This window comes from Camelina sativa, chromosome 9 (assembly GCF_030686135.1).
Source record: "Camelina sativa cultivar CO46 ecotype springtype chromosome 9, ASM3068613v1".
Lineage (NCBI taxonomy): Eukaryota > Viridiplantae > Streptophyta > Magnoliopsida > Brassicales > Brassicaceae > Camelina > Camelina sativa.
The window spans coordinates 37,552,062-37,569,973 of NC_141888.1; the positions used below are offsets into that span (position 1 = coordinate 37,552,062).

Below are 17,912 nucleotides of genomic sequence, written 5' to 3' on the forward strand. Positions count from 1 at the left end.
TAAGTCCTTTACAGTTTACAATTATTTTGATTTTTTTTGTTTATGTTGCAATGATACCAAACCGCAAAATCAATATGAAATTATACGTAAGCTTGAGAAGATTTAGTCTTACATCCAAATATTTTCTGCTTCAAAACCTAAAAATAATTTATAAAGATTTAGTCTTAATTACATCCAAATATATATGTACAAAAAAATAGAAAACGAAACTAACGTCATAATTAGAAAAATCCTTAAAAAATCCTAAAAGAGAACAATTTTGTTACAGAAAATATAGAAAATAGATAAATATTTTAAAGTTTAAAGAAAAACAATACAGTGGTTACTACACTCCCTTTCCCTTCTAATACTCTATCTCTCTCTCTCTATGTTTAGTAGACTTTGTCTCTTTAATTTAGTTGAACAAATGGTTTAAAAAAATAAAAAAAAATCTAAAATAAGTAAAGTTTACCCATTCAAAACTTAAAATTTGTAACGGATTACAAGGTTGATTTAGTCTTACATAAAAATCAGTAAAAATTAGAAAACGATTATAACGTAGAAAATCAAGCAGCATAATGCGTAGTCTCTTAGAAAATTGAATCATTTACTTATATAGCCGAAACCGTTAGAGAAAGAGAAGATAAATAAGTTAAAGATAAAACGAGAGAATCTAATCTACACTCTCTCTAGCTAGATACACCTTCTCAACCTTTTGTGTGATATTTTAAAACCTTTCTTTTTCATTTTAATGGCGTAAACGAAGATTTGTACGTTTTCTCCTTTATAAGGTACGTAAAAATACATTGTTTTGACGTATAAGATGTTATTGATTACGTTTCTTCTCATGGGATATATATACACAGAAAAAAACAAACTAATTCTTAGTAAATTTGTCTTCAGTGTTGTTGTTATAGATTTTTGTTATATAATGAAGATGGATGAGTTTCGTGAAGGTTCGGTCTCTTCGTCTCCTTCAACTCCAGTACGAACACCGTTACATTCTCCTACCCTCTTTCATGAAGATTTCTCTTACAGCAACAGATTCTCTTTCAACTCTTCGTCAGATTATTCTCTGTCGAGTTCTTTCTCTAATGGGTTCTGTTCTCCCGAGGACAGTTCTTCTCCGTTCGCTTCTCCTCCGTTTAACGGGATCCTTCCTAAACACAACCACACTTCTTCACCAGTCTCTTACCATCATAATGATTTATTGTTTCGTAAAGATCAAGAAAAGAGTGTTGTTAATGGTGATGATTTAGGTTTGTGTGAAGATCTCTACCGTATGAATATCAAGGACGATGTTGAAGAAGATCAAGTACGTTACGGACGAACCGAGACTCACGGTGATCATCTCGGTTCGGTTCCTAATACGGTAGATCCACTCTACAACTTTACACCTAAACACTATGAATCTAACAATGGCGTCATTCTTGATGGTGGTTTTGTCTCTCGAAGCTTTCCATGTGGATTCTTTAATCCAACAAAGGAGCCTAATGTTAACCATGACTCATGGTTTAACAACACTCAAAACAACTCTGGATTCGATCAAAGAAAAAAGTATGAGAATAATCCTAAAGTTCAAGATTCCTCCATAGCCAATTCTCAACAAATTGGATGGCCTAGCTACTACTCAAGTAGTAACGGTTACATCAACGGTCAGGAGATTTTCGGAATGGGTTCGAACCGAGGCGGGATGAGAGAGTACTCAGCGCAACCACAACAACCAGACATCTCGTATAATCATCAAAGCTACAGAACAACATCAGACATGTTACCAATGTTCTGCCAAGGAACTCAAGTTCCTATGGTTTCAAAATGCTCAGAGCCATTTAGCACTGATGATAGTTTCTTCATGGATGGTCTTAAAAGCTTGGATCATCATAGAACCAGTACTACTCGAGCAGTGATATCTGATAATGGAACTACTACAGAGATATGTCATCCGAGTCTGCCTAACATGTGTGACATTCAGGGATATGTATACTTAATGGCTAAAGACCAACATGGATGTAGGTTCTTGCAGAGGATATTCGATGAAGGCACTTCTGTTGATGCGATGATCATATTCAACGAAGTCATTGCTCATGTCGTTGAGCTAATGATGGATCCTTTTGGAAATTACTTGATGCAGAAGCTTTTAGATGTTTGTACTGAAGAACAGAGGACTCAGATTGTGCTCGTGGCAACCGCTGAGCCTGGTCAGCTTATCAGGATATCTCTCAATGCATACGGGTAAAAAGATTTACATTCTTAAGAGCTCATTTTGTTATATCATATGCTTTAACAAACATGTTTTGTTTTATCCTTTTGTTTTTGTAGTACTAGGGTTGTCCAAAGATTAGTGGAAACAATCAGAACCGGAAAACAGATTTCTCTGGTGAAATCGGCTTTGAGACCCGGTTTTCTTGATCTGATCAAGGATTTGAATGGTAACCATGTGATTCAACGTTGCTTGCAATGCCTTAGCACTGAAGACAACAAGGTCAAACAAATTATTCTCACTATCTTAATCATCAGATTAGTATATATAGCTAAATCTTGTTCTGTTTTTTTTTTCTTTCAACAGTTTATCTTTGACGCGGCGACAAAGTACTGCACTGAAATCGCAACGCATCGACATGGATGTTGTGTGCTTCAAAAATGCATTGCTTATTCAATGAGACAACAACGAGAGAAGCTGATCGCAGAGATCTCTAGAAACAGTCTCCTTCTTGCTCAAGACCCCTTTGGGTAAAGAGAATTGATTTAACAAAACATAACTTTTATTTAAAAGAATCTAAAAACGAAAAGTTTTCTTTTTTGGCAGGAACTACGCAGTCCAATTCGTTATAGAACTGAGGATTCCATCTGCGGTAGCGATGATGTTGGCTCAGTTAAAAGGGCATTACGTTCAGCTTTCGATGCAAAAGTTCAGTAGCCATATGGTGGAACGATGTCTCATGCATTGTCCAGAGAGTCGTCCACAAATTGTGCGTGAGCTCGTCTCTGTTCCTCACTTTGATCAGCTTCTTCAAGACCCTTACGCCAATTTCGTCATCCAAGCCGCACTTGCCGCCACTAAGGTATATATACCTAATTTTTACGTACATGTTCCTTATATGAATTACACTCCAATCCGGTTTTTTTCGGTTCAGTTATATCGGTTTATGAAATGTTGTAACAGGGTCCACTTCATGCTTCACTTGTGGAAGTCATAAGGCCACATTCGATTCTACGTAATAATCCTTATTGCAAGAGAATTTTCTCAAGGAATCTGTTGAAGAAGTGAAGGATGATTTGCTGAGTCTGTAATTTTTATGTTGTTGTGTGTTTCTGTTTCTTCCCCCAAGCTTATTCTGTTTATTTTGAATAAATCTTTGGACACTGGACGGTGGTCTAGATCCAGAGACGAAGAGCTTAGTGTTTGTTTCTTCTGTATTGTTTTGTTGTTGTTTTTGTCTCTCAGCTAATTTTGGGTTTTGGGAATCGAGTTTCATGTTGTAAAAGATCGGGTTATTAACCCGGTTTTGTCATTGAATAAAAAGTCTTCGGAAAACATAACTTTACTTCTTACTGAGCGACATTAGACTAGGACTTATTCACAGTTCATATACACTAATCTCATTTTCGACATGACGTACACCCCAAGATTTATATGGGCTTTGTTTCTGTTTTAATCTGACCAATCAAGCCCATTATTTCGTTTTTCAATCTTTGACAATCAGTTGTGGATATGTTATTTAAAAGGATTACAGAAAAATTGTCCAAATTAATGTTATGGGTTTACATATTACATTCATAGCAGCTTGTAAAGATGAAGACCTATTGCTATTACTATTAGGGTCATATTTTCAACCTAAAACTGTTGTCATATAATATGCCATTTATACACCTTTTTGATTAAACATAGATGATAAGGATTTTGAAATTTTGAAAGAAGAAAAAAAAATGATGATAAGGATAAACAAAAATAGGAGTATTATTAAATATTTATAGGTATTTATGTTTTTCCGGCTGACAATTCAAAACTCGTACATGTATATATTTCTATTGCATTTATTATTTAAAACTTATTTGACATAATTTATGGGTAATGCATTTATTTCACATGATCAATACATCTTCTCAAACCTAATTCTTGGGTAAATCGACCGTAATTAATAAGAACATATAACCATATTTAATGTTCATCGTCACATGCATGCATTTTGTTTCCAACAAAATTGTTACTCGTATTAAAGAAAAACTTGACATTATTGGATGTTATTTTATAGTCTATGTTGTTGACTATATTCATAACAAAAAGCCGATCCTAATAGGTTAACCAGTAACAGAGTTGAGACGACAACTTAAAAAACAACGCAAACCGCACGTGAATATATCGTATCATTGAATTGCATGGAACCACTCGCACAAACGTTAACATTGGAAGTTTACAAACAGTATACCATCAGATTCCAGTAAAATATACTGTAGTACTTTTGTTACTTATTCTGTCCTCGTGTTAATTTGTTGTTTTAAGATTTTGCATACAGATACAAGAAAATGTTGGAGTGAGTTTCTGATACACCGTTTATTAATACACTATAGAAGTTTATCTTTCTAGTTAAGAAATTGAATCTTTTTCTTGTCAACTGCTTACACAGTTATGTACCTATAACTAAAATGGTTCAGTTAAAATGCAACTGAATTATAATAAGGATAAAACTGATCATTTAGGTTAAAAACATGCATTTCTTATACACACACACACGAAAATAGACTTAAACATTTATATAATTCAGATGGTTCAATAGATAATTCAGATGGTTTATTTTCTTATGACATCATTGACATGTAGATATATACTTCAATGCATAGTCTTTATTTGTTTTTTGGTTCAACTTTAATGCATGTAATTGAATTTGCATTTATAATCGTTCAAAAATTACTCAATGGAAACGGGTAGACAAGTACCGAATATTTAATTCTTCCACCAGGAAATTACAACTAATTTATTTCAGAAAATAACTATATTAACTTGTATTTTTTTTTTTTAATTCGTTGTAGCTTTCAAACACATTTGTTATATTTATTTATATAATATTTAATTTATGAAATATAAAAAGATACTAGTACAACCTTTAAATAAGTTGGAGAGAGGTTGGCAAAAAAAAAAATGTAGAGACATGAATCTTTATTGTATGCATGCATGGAGGAAGGGATGTTGGGAGCTTTAATAGCTTGTTTTTCTAATATTTTTAATTTTTTTTATAAAGAATATATATATATTACATTTGTCTTCATGACAATTAGGTTCTATATATGCATGAATTACAAATTTGAAAGGACCGATTTATCCGAACATAAACATGCAATGTAGTTAGCATTGTCGTATATCGTATAATCTCATAGTAAAGTGTTATGTTTGTTTGACAGAAAATAAACACAAACAAATTATCAAACCGTCAATGAACGATATGGCTTATACGTAATTGATTCCTAATTTTAAAAACACATGAGCACTCATTAATTTGAACAAAATACAAGTCAATTTAATAGTACTATTTATTTATTTGCTATGATTGAGATTCGCAATTATAAGTGGAACTATAGAAATTTCCTTCATTATATTGTTTTGGTATATACTTAGACATTATGCATATCCCGAGTTTTTGTTTTCTTCAGGGGAAAAAAAAATAAAGAAGCAATTTCATAGATGTTTATATCCTTGATCCTTCTCTCGGTTTCGCGGCTTTGTTTGTCGTTGATCTTCATCCTCACTAGACCGACAATTTATCGAAATAATCACTAGACCAAGTTCCAATATCCTCCAATCGTCGTTATTATTAGTAAAGTGGTGACTCACGAAGATATTTTTATGGACAAAGCTAAGTAAAGCATAAATGGTGAATGGCATCGATCCTAAAACAAAGATTCAGAATATACACAAAAACACAGTAAGATATGGAGTCATCTTATTAAAAAAAAAAAGGGAGAAAATAAAGGTTGGGGTATTTATGAGGAAAGTAGCCAAAAGAGACGGAAGTATAAAACGAGGAAACGATGCTCATGAGTGCATGAGTCACGACATGACTTGAGATAGGAGGCCGTTGAAAGGCTTTAACTATAAGACATTTGTTTAGAATTTTCAATTCGAATATCCTAGTTTATTTTTATTTTTGTAATACTAGAAGATAAAATAATAATAATAGAGTTGTGGAAGGAGGTTGGTTAGTAATGTTAGGAGTATATATTTGTGTTCTATAACCAAAAATGGGACTAGGAGTTAATGTGAGTATTAAAGTTGCATCGGCATTCATCAATTCATCAACCTTCCCTTCTCCTATCTTTAATTCTCTTTATTGTTTTCTCCATTTATTGACCTCCTCTCTCTCCCTCTATTTCCCAACTCTTCTTCTTCACTACACATCCTCCATCTTCATCATCATTCATGCCACATACACATGCATGATCCATCCATCCATATGGGTATGACTTCATCAACAATCTAACGAAGAACACGAGACATGAACCACCTACATGCAGGCCCGGCGCTGGAGAGGTGCAAGGAGTGCTTTTGCACCATGTCACAATATTTTGGATAAAATTATAAGGTTTTTAGCCTCTTCAATGTTTCATATTTTGACAAAAAAAACCCCAAAATTCTGAAAATCTACAAATAAGACCTTTACATTAGAAAATTTTTTTTTTTGGCACAAGGTGCAAGAAAAGTTTGAGCCGGCCCTGCCTACATGCATCATAGTACAGTTGTACATGCATGCATCATACGTCTAGATGACTAACTATGATATGGTAGAGGAGAAAGCGAAATTAGAAAGAAAAGTTGGTTAGCACTTCACATCTAAGCATTTAAATGAGACTGTTTGGAGTTATTGAAGACACCCAACTTGGAACTCACACATCATGTTTCACATTACTTCCCTCTCTTTTCTTTATTAATTCCTCCCAAAAAAAAGAAAAGAAAAAATCGAAAATAACTTTCGATTATATAAATTATCAAACCAATTTTTTATTATTATAATGGTATCTAATTCAATTACTCCATATGAACCGGTGAAGACAATAACTCCCCTGGAGATTTTTCCTACATGTATATATAGTAACGATCTTCACATGCACTTTTATGTCTATCTGCTCATTTCCTCACCGGATCAAAAAGAGTTTTAAACTTTCCTGAAAAGAATAAATCACTCAGTGGATTAATCCAAGACTGAGGCTAATGGTTTCTCGACAAGAAGGAACCCTCTCTTCTAGAAAGAGGGATTTCACAACAATCTGTGAAGAAGAGTTGCATAATTCATTCAAGAAGAGCAAGCAAGAAGATCAATCACAGAGCACTCTGTTCAGTGAACGACCAAACTCAGAGAGTATGAGATCAATTACCTTTGATTTCGAACTTCATGATCTCCACACTCCTGTACCTTCAGATTGGCAAGCTAAGGTATATATATTCATATATGTATTGACGTATCTTACTTATATTTGTATCAATATATGACAATATCTATGCGGCGTTACAATATCCGAATAAACATTTAAAAACATCAATACTCATATTTCAGATGAATTCAAGAACATCTGAAGACCACAGGACATGTTCCAAAGATCCGGTGTTTGTGGGACGACCTAAGATGAGCCTAGACCTTGAGCTGAACCTTTCACCATCGGGTTCACCTTCACGAACCACAACGAAGAAAGAGGAATCCTCAAACCACAATGAAACAGTGACACCAAAGGGTAAAAGTCTTACAAACCCAAGTAAGATCATGAGCAATATAACTGGGGCAGGGATAAGCCGATCTCCATCATGGCTTGCGTTTGAAGGTGGTGACGATGTTGATCACAAGGAACAAGAGATGGTAACAACAGTTTGCATGAAATGTCACATGCTGGTTATGCTATGCACATCAACTCCAGTTTGTCCCAACTGCAAGTTCATGCACCCACATGACCACAGCTCTACAAAACTGTTTAAACCACCATCAAATTTGCTTAGGCTCCTATGCTAGGCTCTTAATTCAGTGTTATCTGGATCTATGAAATTTGTACGGAAGAATATGAATTTAGATATGGACAAAAAGTTATGTATATACTACCAAGTACCAAAAGTTGTTATTATATGCGCTTCTATGAACGATCATGCATGCTTTAGATCTTTTAAAGTCTCAACCTATATAGTAGTATTTGCATTGACTTGTACAACTGGGACTATATAGTATAGCACTAAAACATTAATGGGTAGGCCTTATTCAAGGCAAGATATACTCGAATTTGAAACTTTGTAATATAATTATTGAAATATGGAAAGCTCTAATTAGAGTCCAAACTTAGTAATCTAGTTGTTTGAGAATGCTTAAACATTGAAAATTTCATGGATTAAATTGTGAATATTTTCATAATTCTGTAGTTTCAACTAATCATCTAATGACACCTGTCAAATTGAACCCACCCCTCTCCATAATGTCTGAGTAAAATAAAGCTTTTGAAACTCAAAAATCAAAAACAGAAAGAAGCAGAGAGAGTGAGAGAGAGAGAGAGAGACGAAGGAGACGATGACAAGCAAAGACGAGTTTTCTCGAGATCGAGTTGCGATTCGCTGCGCCAGAGCTACGATGCTTCTCTATTCACTCGCATCGTCTCGCAAAATCGATACCGCCGGCGAGGTTTTAGATCCTTTTTGAATCGATTTGTTTGTTTTTTTTTTTTTTTTTTATAATTTGCTAGAATGTATCCGTAATTACGAAATTTGCCATGCGAAATCGAATGAAGCAGGAGGAGGAGGAAGGAGAGACGCGGAGAGAAGAGATAGAGGAGCTGAAGAGAAAGCTTAACATGGAGAAGAAGAAGACGAATCGGATTAAGCTTTGCGGTTTGATGGAGCTGCTTCTTCACGTCCTTGTGGTACTCTTGCTTTCCACTTTCTTCCTCGTCTTCTTCTTCCTCAGATCTACTTGATCTCCTCCTTTGGTGTTGGAATGTTTTAAGGATTTAAAAGAGCCTGATGCAAAATGGTAATAATGTAGCTGAGATCTTAGAGTTAGGGAAAACGTTTTTTAGAAGTCGAGCTTAGATTGTACTTGGCTGTTCACTCAAATGTTGTAGGAGTCAATTCATCAGCATAAGAATTGGATAACTCAGTCATTAGGCTTAAAGTTTAATGAATCAATCTTTTTGGTTTAAACACTTAAAACATTTGGCCTCTGGAGTAATGACTGTGTGTGTTAATTAATGTTATGTCCGTTTCATACCTCTTTTGAATTCTATATTTCAGCCTGATTCTTAGCTCTTATCTCAGTGCTCATCGTTTGAGATTGAACTCCCTTTTGACTTTTGTGTATGTGTGTGTGTTTTCCTCCTGGATGTATCTCCGGAACATGCAGCTTTATCGAGCTATCAAATTTTTTATGTCTGTTAGTAAACTGTTTGCAATCCAGTTTCAGCCTGAATCTCAGTTCCTCATCGTGCTTTGGCTTTGTGATTTTAACTCCCTGCTATCATGAAAGCTTTATCAGCTTATTTTTGCTAGTCAAAATTCTGGTTAAGTAATAAAATAGAATAGGGGACTTTTATTTTCAGATATCTGCCATCTTCTGCTACTAAAACCACCTATAATTAAGAAGGGTATATAATACTGATTTGATTCTGCTTTACAATCTGAAAGTATTATTTAATCATATTTCGTTGATAACCTTTTCCAACCAGAAATCAGGATCAAATACATCACTGAGCCATGATCATGATCAATTGCTTAGAATCATAAGATTCTGCTAGTATATACACCTTTTTCCTTTTCAGCACTAAGGATGTCTCATGCTTTCTCTATACTTTTTTTTTTCCAATTGGAGCCATAAGAAATTAAATAAAATATAAAGGCCTAAAGGGACAAAAAGCGGTTCGACCGGTCCAACCAACTCACAATTGGACAATTTTTCCAAATTCTTCGTCTTGTGTAATACAAATTCTAATTTACTTTGCAACTTCGTTATCCAAATGTCAGGACTCCATATCTATCCTCACGATCCTTCATCTTCATCTTCTTTTAGCGATCTATCCGATGAAGCTTTCTTCAGCACCGGTGGTTTGTTTCTCGAGCCGCCAGGTGTTTCCTCTTCCTTCTTCAACTCGATCTCCTCCAAATGCTCTGACTCAGAGCCCGTTCATTTTCCCGGTTACTGGAAATTCAAAACCCATCTCCGCTCCGGTAAGAACTCGATGTTCTTGTCCGTGAGCTTGAGCAAAGACAGATCTGAGCAGCAATGTAAGACTGCTTTGGCGGAAATTCCCGGCAAGGATAATGGAAAGCCAAGTGTTATCGGTGGAGTTAGGAGACGCGGGACCATGAACACAAGGAAGCATCTATGGGCTGGTGCTGTAGCTGCCATGGTTTCAAAGTATATAACTTTTGATCAAATGCCTGAACCAAAACCATGATTTTAGTATTGATATTAATGTTTCACTTTTTTGTTGTTGTTGCTGATGATGGCAGAACATTCTTAGCACCACTTGAGAGACTAAAGCTTGAATATACAGTTCGTGGTGAGCAAAGGAGTTTGTTTGTGGTGGCTAAGTCAATTGCGACCACGCAGGGTGTGACAGGATTCTGGAAAGGTAATTTGCTCAATGTTCTCCGAACCGCTCCTTTCAAAGCCGTCAATTTTTGTGCCTACGATACGTATAGAAAGCAATTGCTTAGACTCGCTGGGAATCAAGAAGCTACCAACTTTGAAAGATTCGTTGCTGGAGCTGCTGCTGGGATTACTGCTACTGTACTCTGCTTGCCACTTGACACTGTAGGTTCTTATTTCTTTAAACCATTTTAGATCAAAGATGAGATAAAGTTCTCTGCTTTAGGACGATACAAACATGTAGAACCATTTTGACTGAAATGTGTTTATCTACTACTCTTACAGATACGAACCAAACTAGTTGCTCGGGGTGGAGAAACCTTGGGCGGAATCGCTGGAGCTTTTCGGTATATGATCCAAAACGAAGGGTTGTTTTCACTCTACAAGGGTTTAGTTCCTTCCATAGCAAGCATGGCTTTGTCAGGTGCAGTTTTCTATGGCGTTTACGACATCCTTAAATCATCCTATCTGCATACACCAGAAGGCCTGAAAAGACTGAGAGACATGAAACAGCAGGGACAAGAAATCAATGCTTTAGACCGGCTCGAGTTAGGACCCATCAGAACTCTCATGTATGGTGCTATTGCTGGTGCCTGTACTGAAGCAGCCACTTATCCGTTCGAAGTAGTGAGACGGCAGCTTCAGATGCAGATGGGTAAAAACAAGCTCAATGCTTTAGCTATGGGATTCAATATCATTGAGAGAGGAGGGATCCCAGCTTTATACGCTGGTCTTTTACCTAGCTTGCTCCAGGTTTGTCATAATAGATATTTCTTCCATTACTAAACTCAACCTGTGTCTATTTTGCCAAAAGCTTGATATGTTCTGTTTTCATATCTACAGGTATTGCCTTCGGCTTCAATAAGTTACTTTGTCTACGAGTGTATGAAGATAGTACTTAAAGTAGAATGACAAGTTTTCATGATTAAGATTTTGGGAAGTGTTCTAAAATAGCTTAAAGGAATCACCCATTATAACACGTAATGAAAGATGAATCTGTCTATATATAACACAATGCTTAATTTAAACCTCGTCCTCGTGGAGAAGCATATTGGGGATTCCTTTGTTAACCGGAAACTTCCTACCGGTTTCTGAGCAGACAAGTGAGCCTTCTTCGAGATGTAGCTCGAGCAACGAGTGGTGAAATTTCCTGAGAAAGGATTCGTCAGATTCAAGCGTCGTTGTTTCCGGTGCGTGATTGGGAAGTTCGGTGTATCCCATCGAACGTGCACCGTCCACGAGAGCCTTCCAATCAATCTTGGCGATCATGTGCTTGAGAAAATCCGGGTTGAAATCGACCTCTTTCACGATTATCTTCTCGGGTTCGATACGCAGAGGAAACTTGTTAACCACTCCTCTAATGTTGCAAGACAACATGTTGTGTACTATCAACCTCTTCTCTCGCTCTCTCTCTCGCTCTCTCTGCAACGAGGAAGACGGAAGTGTCTTGATAGCGCTGTCGACGATAGTACCCTAATGGACTTGCGAGCCTTTTAGGAGGAGTATGTATGATTCAATTGTGTAAATGGGCTTTATCCATATGAGGCCCATAACTAGATACGGGAAGATCAGTCAAGTCTTCAAGTCTTGACTTAAAAGTAAACCGTTGACTATCTATGGATTTCGTTCGTTTATTCCAGGATTTGTAAATTAATCCGAAATTTGTCGATATAACTGTAGTTTGAAAATGTGACAGAAAATAAATAAATTTGTTCAAGTTGTTCAAAAAAAAAAAAAGAGTTCAAATATATTGATAGAAACAATTGGATTATGTAATAAAGTTTTTAATATTTGGAGATTTCCATGGAGATATGTTGTGTATCATTGAATTTAATGTTGATATTAAATCAAGAATGTAATACAAAGAAGAAGATAAATAAAAGTAATAAATCCTTAAAAAAATACAAGAAAAACAATAGTATATATACCTAAATTTGGTTCCAAATCTCTATTAGTTGGACTAAGATGTTATTATATTATCAAAAATTAATTAAATACAATTTGGGTTATGCAGTTACCATAAAAAGGCATGCAAATCACATTATTTAGAGTTAGTTGTCAAAAAAAAAAAAAAAAAAAAAGAGTTAATAACGTTAGATTTTGGTGTGAATTAAAAATAATAATTCATGAATAAACAACCTAAACCAGAACAGAACAGAAACAGAGGATACTATACAAATAAAATTTTCAGTGGATATAAACATTTCTCTCAAGAAAACGACATTAACGAAGGAGATCGAAAGCTTCTTCTCTCCAATTCTGATCAACTTTAGGGTTTACTTCTAAAACTTCTACTCCATTTCTCTCTTTCAATTTCGTCTCTTTATGCCATTTATTAACTCAATACTCGTAAATTTTGCAGATTGTTTTTGTTCAATTTCACAATAAAATGTCCAAGTTTTGCTGCTCTCGTTCTTCTACACAAGTAAAAAAATGCAAACTTTAAGATTTGGGTTTTGTGGAATTTATAAGATTTGGGTTTTTTTTTTTTTTTTTTGAGATTTTTGTTGTTGTTTTGTGATCGTTGGTTAATAATATGTTAGGCTGTGGTAGCACAAAAGACTAACTCGGGTAAAGGAAGAAACGGTGAAGGAGGAATCAAGTATGGATTTAGTTTGACAAAAGGCAAGTCTAATCATTCAATGGAGGATTACCACGTTGCTAAGTTTATCAAACTCAACGGCAATGAATTGGGCCTTTTTGCTATCTTTGATGGTCATAAAGGTGATAGTGTACCTGCTTATTTGCAGAAGCATCTCTTCTCTAACATCCTCAAAGACGTAAGTTTTATGATTGTTGCTTTTTGTTGTTTTGTGTTATGATTAGTGTGATATGATTAGATAAACATATTGTGTTGTCTAGGGAGAGTTCTTGGTTGATCCACGAAGAGTGATTGCAAAAGCTTATGAGAATACAGACCAAATGATTTTATCAGATGCTGGTTCTGAGTTAGATAGTGGTGGTTCGACAGCTGTGACTGCTATTTTGATTAATGGGAAAGTTTTGTGGATAGCTAATGTTGGTGATTCTCGAGCAATTGTTTCTCGTCGAGGTAAAGCAAAACAGTTGAGTGTAGATCATGATCCTGATGATGATACTGAGAGGAGTATGATTGAGCGTAAAGGTGGATTTGTAACCAACAGACCAGGTTAACAACAAGAGCCTTTTTTAATGATCTGTTGTTATTTGTATAAGAAGTTGTTATAATATATTTATATAAGGATGATTTGTGAATTGAACAGGAGATGTTCCTCGAGTGAACGGTTTGTTAGCTGTGTCTCGTGTCTTTGGGGACAAAAACCTCAAAGCATATCTGAATTCAGAGCCTGATATTAAGGATGTTACCATTGACAGTCACACAGAGTTTCTTATTCTTGCTAGTGATGGTATTTCCAAGGTAAGAATTGCGGTTAAAAGAGTACTTACTTATGTATTAGTCTGGAAGCTGTTGTTGAAGTGAATAGATTTAACATATGTTGAAACTTATATTGAACAGGTGATGACAAATCAAGAAGCAGTTGATGTAGTTAAGAAGGTTAGAGATCCAAAGGAAGCAGCGAAGCAACTAATAGCTGAAGCATTGAAAAGGAACAGTAAGGATGACATATCTTGCATCGTTATCCGATTTAGATGATAACCGAACCCCAAAGAGACCAAGACTCAAGCTTTGCTTCAGTTGTATGATTCTTTTGTGTTTAGTTAAATGTGATCTAGTTATTGGTTACGTGTGTATTTTCAAGAATAGGAGTTTTAATAGGACTACAATATTATACTTTAGCTTTGTTTAACAAACCAGATGATTTATCATATAAAAATACATCACAAGAGATACAGTCGACTTTATATCTGTATGCTTAACCAAAGAATCATTCAGTTGTCTTCATATGTTAGCAGGCTTACAAGTTTGGCAGGCTTTATATAAAAAGCCCATAAAAACCTAAAGGCAAAACTAGGGTTTCTGAAGCCAGGAAACTTGGTGGCGGCCTCTACATAGTATATATACCAATGCTCTTCCCTGTTAACAAAATCGTGTTCTTGATAGTTCTTAAGTCGATTCGTTCTCTCGTTTAATTGGTTCAGTTGGTAGTATTATTGGTGGTAGATTAAGAAATTAGGGTTCTTTTTGTTTTTTGTTTTGGGTTTGATAGGAGATAAAAAAAAAAAAAAAGATGCCTCTTCTTTCAGCAGCAAGATCCATTCTTGTTAGCTTTGTTCTGGAGGCACATATCAATTTGCCATTATGAGAGGGATTCTTATTTGCAGAGATGTTTTCTTCCTCTCTGCTGTTTATCTTTCTCTTTGGTACATAATTTATATCTTCCTTCTTTCTACTTGTTAACCAAATTTTTGGACATCGGTTTTATGGGACAAGAAAAGCGTTAAAAACTTTGTATGCTCATGACACCAATGTTTAAAATCACAACTGATAATAAAGATTCCAACTTTTATTTTTTCTAGGTGTTATCTTCTATGTGATGCAAATTTATCTACTGGAAATGAAATTAAAATTTCAAGATTTGAGCCATATATTGTTACGAATAATTAATAAAGGGGTAATATGTGGAAATGATACATTTGTTAATTAAAGGACATTGAGAAAGATAAAACAAAACCAGAGATGGATTACTTAAGGAGTCAAACACTTGTATTAGAGACAGGAATCTGTTGTTTAGTCTCGATGAGAAAAGATTTGAGAATTTTGACAAACGTTTTGGGTCTTTCGAAGTTAAAGATATGACCAGTTCTTTTGATGATTACGAGTCTTCCGTTATCTCCTATATGTTTCTCAAGTCTCTTCCCCATATCCAATGGGAACACTTGATCATGCTCTCCCCATATGATCAATGTTGGCTGCAATATCCATTAATTAGAAAAAAAAAACTAAACCCCATTAATTTACACATTTATATGAGTGAAGTTTTTAAGACAAATTTGTGAAGGAGAAGAACAGAACCTGTGTGAGCTTTGGAATCTCTGAGATTATTCTGTCTTTTGGTATGGCTTTGATCATCTCCCTCTTCTCTTCCATATTATCTTTGGTCAATGCGTGTTTCATTTCACATTTTTTTTTTCACTAATTACGAATATTTAAAGTTTACTCGTTTTTGACCATCTCATCGTATTCAACAAAGGACTACCAAACAAATTTTTATAAGATCCAAATATGGAATTATGTTGATAGATCTAATGAACCCACCACCGTATAAATAAAAAATATCAGAAACGAAAGACCAATCAAGTTGACAATATAATTACTACATTATCTTTAAACAAACAGTTAAAAGAATCTTTAAAAGTTTCAAAATCTCATATTCTTCGCACTGACTAGATTTTTCACCATTATAGAAACTTTCTCCAGGGTTCTTTTTAAGACATCTGAACACGTGTCGTAACATGATTCGATTCAAGAAGTAAAAAAGTAAGAAAAAGTAGCTCACATGTTCGATGAAGTCATGGAGGAGACAAGTAGGAACCAGTCTCGCCAACGCTGGTTTGTAAAAGATGTAACCCATAAGTTCCCTTAGCTTTTTCACTGACTCTGGAACAAGAATCTTCGAAGCTTCGTCAAGATCCGACACCTTGAAAACGCCGGCTTTCATGTCTTTCTCCTCAACGCAAACGGCGGCGCAGCATATCACAACCCTCTCCACGGCGTCTCCGAACATAGACGCCATCCGATAGCCGACAAACCCGCCGTAGCTAAGACCGACGAGGCTGAACTTTTTGACGGATAGGGCTTCTAAGGCCCGCATGAGCGTTTGGGCCTGAAAAATGTCGGATCTTTCGGGTCGGGTTGTTGAGGATCCGCCGAAGAAGACGAGGTCTGGGATGTAGAGGTTGAAATGACGGGAGAGACGTCGAGCTACGTCGTACCATTGCCAGATGGCAGTAGCTCCGAGGCCGTGGATGAGGAGGAGGTTGGGTTTTGGTTTGGAGTCGGGTTGGGTTTTGGATACCCAGAAGTTGACTACGGTTCCGTCTTTCAAATCGATGGTTACGGGTCGTAGACCGGATCTTTTGAAACCGGACTTGTAAGTTCGTTCTATTGCTTCGGACAAGCTAAAGCAACCTGTCATTACAGAAGAATAAAAATGTTTGTGAGAGGAGAATACAACAAAGAAAAGAAAGAAAAAGGAGTTTTGAGTTGATGTTGTGTTTTGGTTCTCTTTGGTATTGGTTGAGGAATTTATTTCTACGAATCAGCTCATTTTATTAAGTAGTAGTATTAAATAAATTGAAGGTGTCTAAAATTGAAAATGTGGTTATAACAGGGGGAGTCGCGCATCAGATGTAAATAAATTAATACAGTACTAGTCCTTTATTCATGTATATACAAGTTGTAGTCTCGAGTCTCATGTACATTTGTCATTTGATTTTGTGGTAAAGGCAAAAAGATTTCCATGTGTATTACAAGTTTTGCTTGATTATTAAATATTTTCGAATTATTTCTTGAGAAGAAACGAATTTGAATGTTAATTATGCGCAAAAATGTGTTGTGTCCCGACGTTACCCTAATGTAGTATAGAGAGGGGGTTAATGTGGTGGTACAATTCAAATCTTATTTATTTTGTGAGAAAAAGTAGATGGCATCAATGTGATTACAAAAATCTTTGTACCCCGAAGTCGAGAGGCACGTGGGGGTTAGTCTTTAATGTGAACATATAAGGTTGTGACAGTGTGTAGGTTGGGAAATTAAATTCGAGTATTTAACTATATAATTTTTAATTATTATTCTTCTGGAAAACGAAAAGTATTTGACTTAGACAAAGACAGAAGAAAGTATTCGTCAATTTTGGTTATAATAAGAGTCTTTTCTTTGTCAAAGTTGAAGAGTCTTCTTGAATCTATTCTCTCGAAGAAGAGGAAAAAAAAAACATTTTTACATATAAATTATTTGAATTTTAGCGTTTCTTAATTTGGAAAATCTTGAGAAAAAAGAAAAACGTTCATTTTATCAGTTTAAGCGTTTGGTTATATAATACTCCCTCCGTTTCAATATATAAGATGTTTTAGCCTTTTTTGTTGTTTCAAAATATAAGATGTGTTGTAACTTTTCATATAAATTTTAATATATATTTAATAATATGTAATCATTATATATGCAGTCTTCTTTATTATTGGTTGAATCTTTTTTAATTTAAATATATATAATACTTTTTAAAGGAAAATTAAACTATTTTAATATGTGTGCCTTACCTTAAACATCCTATATTTTTTAACGGAGGGAGGGAGTATATATTATAGTATGTTAATGGATAACCTAATTTTAATTAGAGTTTAGGACACGTTACGAGGACAACCAATTAAAACCAAATTGGTAGATAT

At 35.1% G+C, this 17,912-nt stretch overlaps 7 protein-coding genes across 11 annotated transcripts; 5 read left to right on the forward strand and 2 right to left on the reverse strand.

Annotated features, from left to right (window-relative positions):
• Positions 1 to 522: 522 nt before the first annotated feature.
• On the forward strand, positions 523 to 3,514 carry LOC104713495 (putative pumilio homolog 7, chloroplastic). The gene is made up of 6 exons (XM_019230217.2): positions 523 to 770; positions 883 to 2,211; positions 2,299 to 2,461; positions 2,546 to 2,709; positions 2,786 to 3,041; positions 3,143 to 3,514. Exons 2-6 carry the CDS (start codon positions 911 to 913, stop codon positions 3,245 to 3,247), a joined length of 1,989 nt encoding a protein of 662 aa, XP_019085762.1. The 5' UTR covers positions 523 to 770; positions 883 to 910; the 3' UTR covers positions 3,248 to 3,514.
• Positions 3,515 to 6,826: 3,312 nt separating this feature from the next.
• LOC104713496 (uncharacterized) lies at positions 6,827 to 8,116 on the forward strand. Its single transcript, XM_010430633.3, has 2 exons — positions 6,827 to 7,402; positions 7,524 to 8,116. Exons 1-2 carry the CDS (start codon positions 7,181 to 7,183, stop codon positions 7,968 to 7,970), a joined length of 669 nt encoding a protein of 222 aa, XP_010428935.1. The 5' UTR covers positions 6,827 to 7,180; the 3' UTR covers positions 7,971 to 8,116.
• Positions 8,117 to 8,445: 329 nt separating this feature from the next.
• LOC104713499 (uncharacterized) lies at positions 8,446 to 9,208 on the forward strand. Its single transcript, XM_019229514.2, has 2 exons — positions 8,446 to 8,624; positions 8,734 to 9,208. Exons 1-2 carry the CDS (start codon positions 8,514 to 8,516, stop codon positions 8,914 to 8,916), a joined length of 294 nt encoding a protein of 97 aa, XP_019085059.1. The 5' UTR covers positions 8,446 to 8,513; the 3' UTR covers positions 8,917 to 9,208.
• A 743-nt stretch (positions 9,209 to 9,951) lies between these two features.
• On the forward strand, positions 9,952 to 11,614 carry LOC104713497 (putative mitochondrial adenine nucleotide transporter BTL2). The gene is made up of 4 exons (XM_010430634.2): positions 9,952 to 10,352; positions 10,448 to 10,751; positions 10,872 to 11,339; positions 11,430 to 11,614. The coding sequence occupies exons 1-4, from the start codon at positions 9,952 to 9,954 to the stop codon at positions 11,496 to 11,498; spliced, it is 1,242 nt and encodes a 413-aa protein (XP_010428936.2). The 3' UTR covers positions 11,499 to 11,614.
• Positions 11,485 to 12,054, reverse strand: LOC104713500 (multifunctional methyltransferase subunit TRM112 homolog B). The gene has a single exon (XM_010430637.3). It carries the CDS (start codon positions 11,961 to 11,963, stop codon positions 11,610 to 11,612), a length of 354 nt encoding a protein of 117 aa, XP_010428939.1. The 5' UTR covers positions 11,964 to 12,054; the 3' UTR covers positions 11,485 to 11,609.
• A 612-nt stretch (positions 12,055 to 12,666) lies between these two features.
• On the forward strand, positions 12,667 to 14,415 carry LOC104713501 (putative protein phosphatase 2C 17). Of its 2 annotated transcripts, XM_010430640.3 has the most exons (6): positions 12,667 to 12,860; positions 12,949 to 13,011; positions 13,130 to 13,366; positions 13,449 to 13,734; positions 13,829 to 13,983; positions 14,083 to 14,415. In XM_010430640.3, the coding sequence occupies exons 2-6, from the start codon at positions 12,976 to 12,978 to the stop codon at positions 14,218 to 14,220; spliced, it is 852 nt and encodes a 283-aa protein (XP_010428942.1). In that variant the 5' UTR covers positions 12,667 to 12,860; positions 12,949 to 12,975; the 3' UTR covers positions 14,221 to 14,415. The 2 variants fall into 2 exon arrangements, with proteins under 2 accessions (XP_010428942.1, XP_087320005.1); XM_087463879.1 differs by lacking the exon at positions 12,667 to 12,860 and having other exon boundaries at positions 12,868 to 13,011.
• Positions 14,416 to 15,088: 673 nt separating this feature from the next.
• Positions 15,089 to 17,032, reverse strand: LOC104713502 (uncharacterized). 4 transcript variants are annotated; one of them, XR_015565113.1, is made up of 3 exons: positions 16,025 to 17,032; positions 15,541 to 15,620; positions 15,089 to 15,437 (listed from the first exon to the last, which is right to left on the reverse strand). XR_015565113.1 is itself a non-coding variant. In XM_087463878.1 (3 exons), exons 1-3 carry the CDS (start codon positions 16,661 to 16,663, stop codon positions 15,222 to 15,224), a joined length of 918 nt encoding a protein of 305 aa, XP_087320004.1. In that variant the 5' UTR covers positions 16,664 to 17,032; the 3' UTR covers positions 15,089 to 15,221. The 4 variants fall into 4 exon arrangements, 2 of the variants coding, with proteins under 2 accessions (XP_087320004.1, XP_087320003.1); XR_015565114.1 differs by having other exon boundaries at positions 15,541 to 15,660; XM_087463878.1 differs by having other exon boundaries at positions 15,541 to 15,603.
• Positions 17,033 to 17,912: the final 880 nt, after the last annotated feature.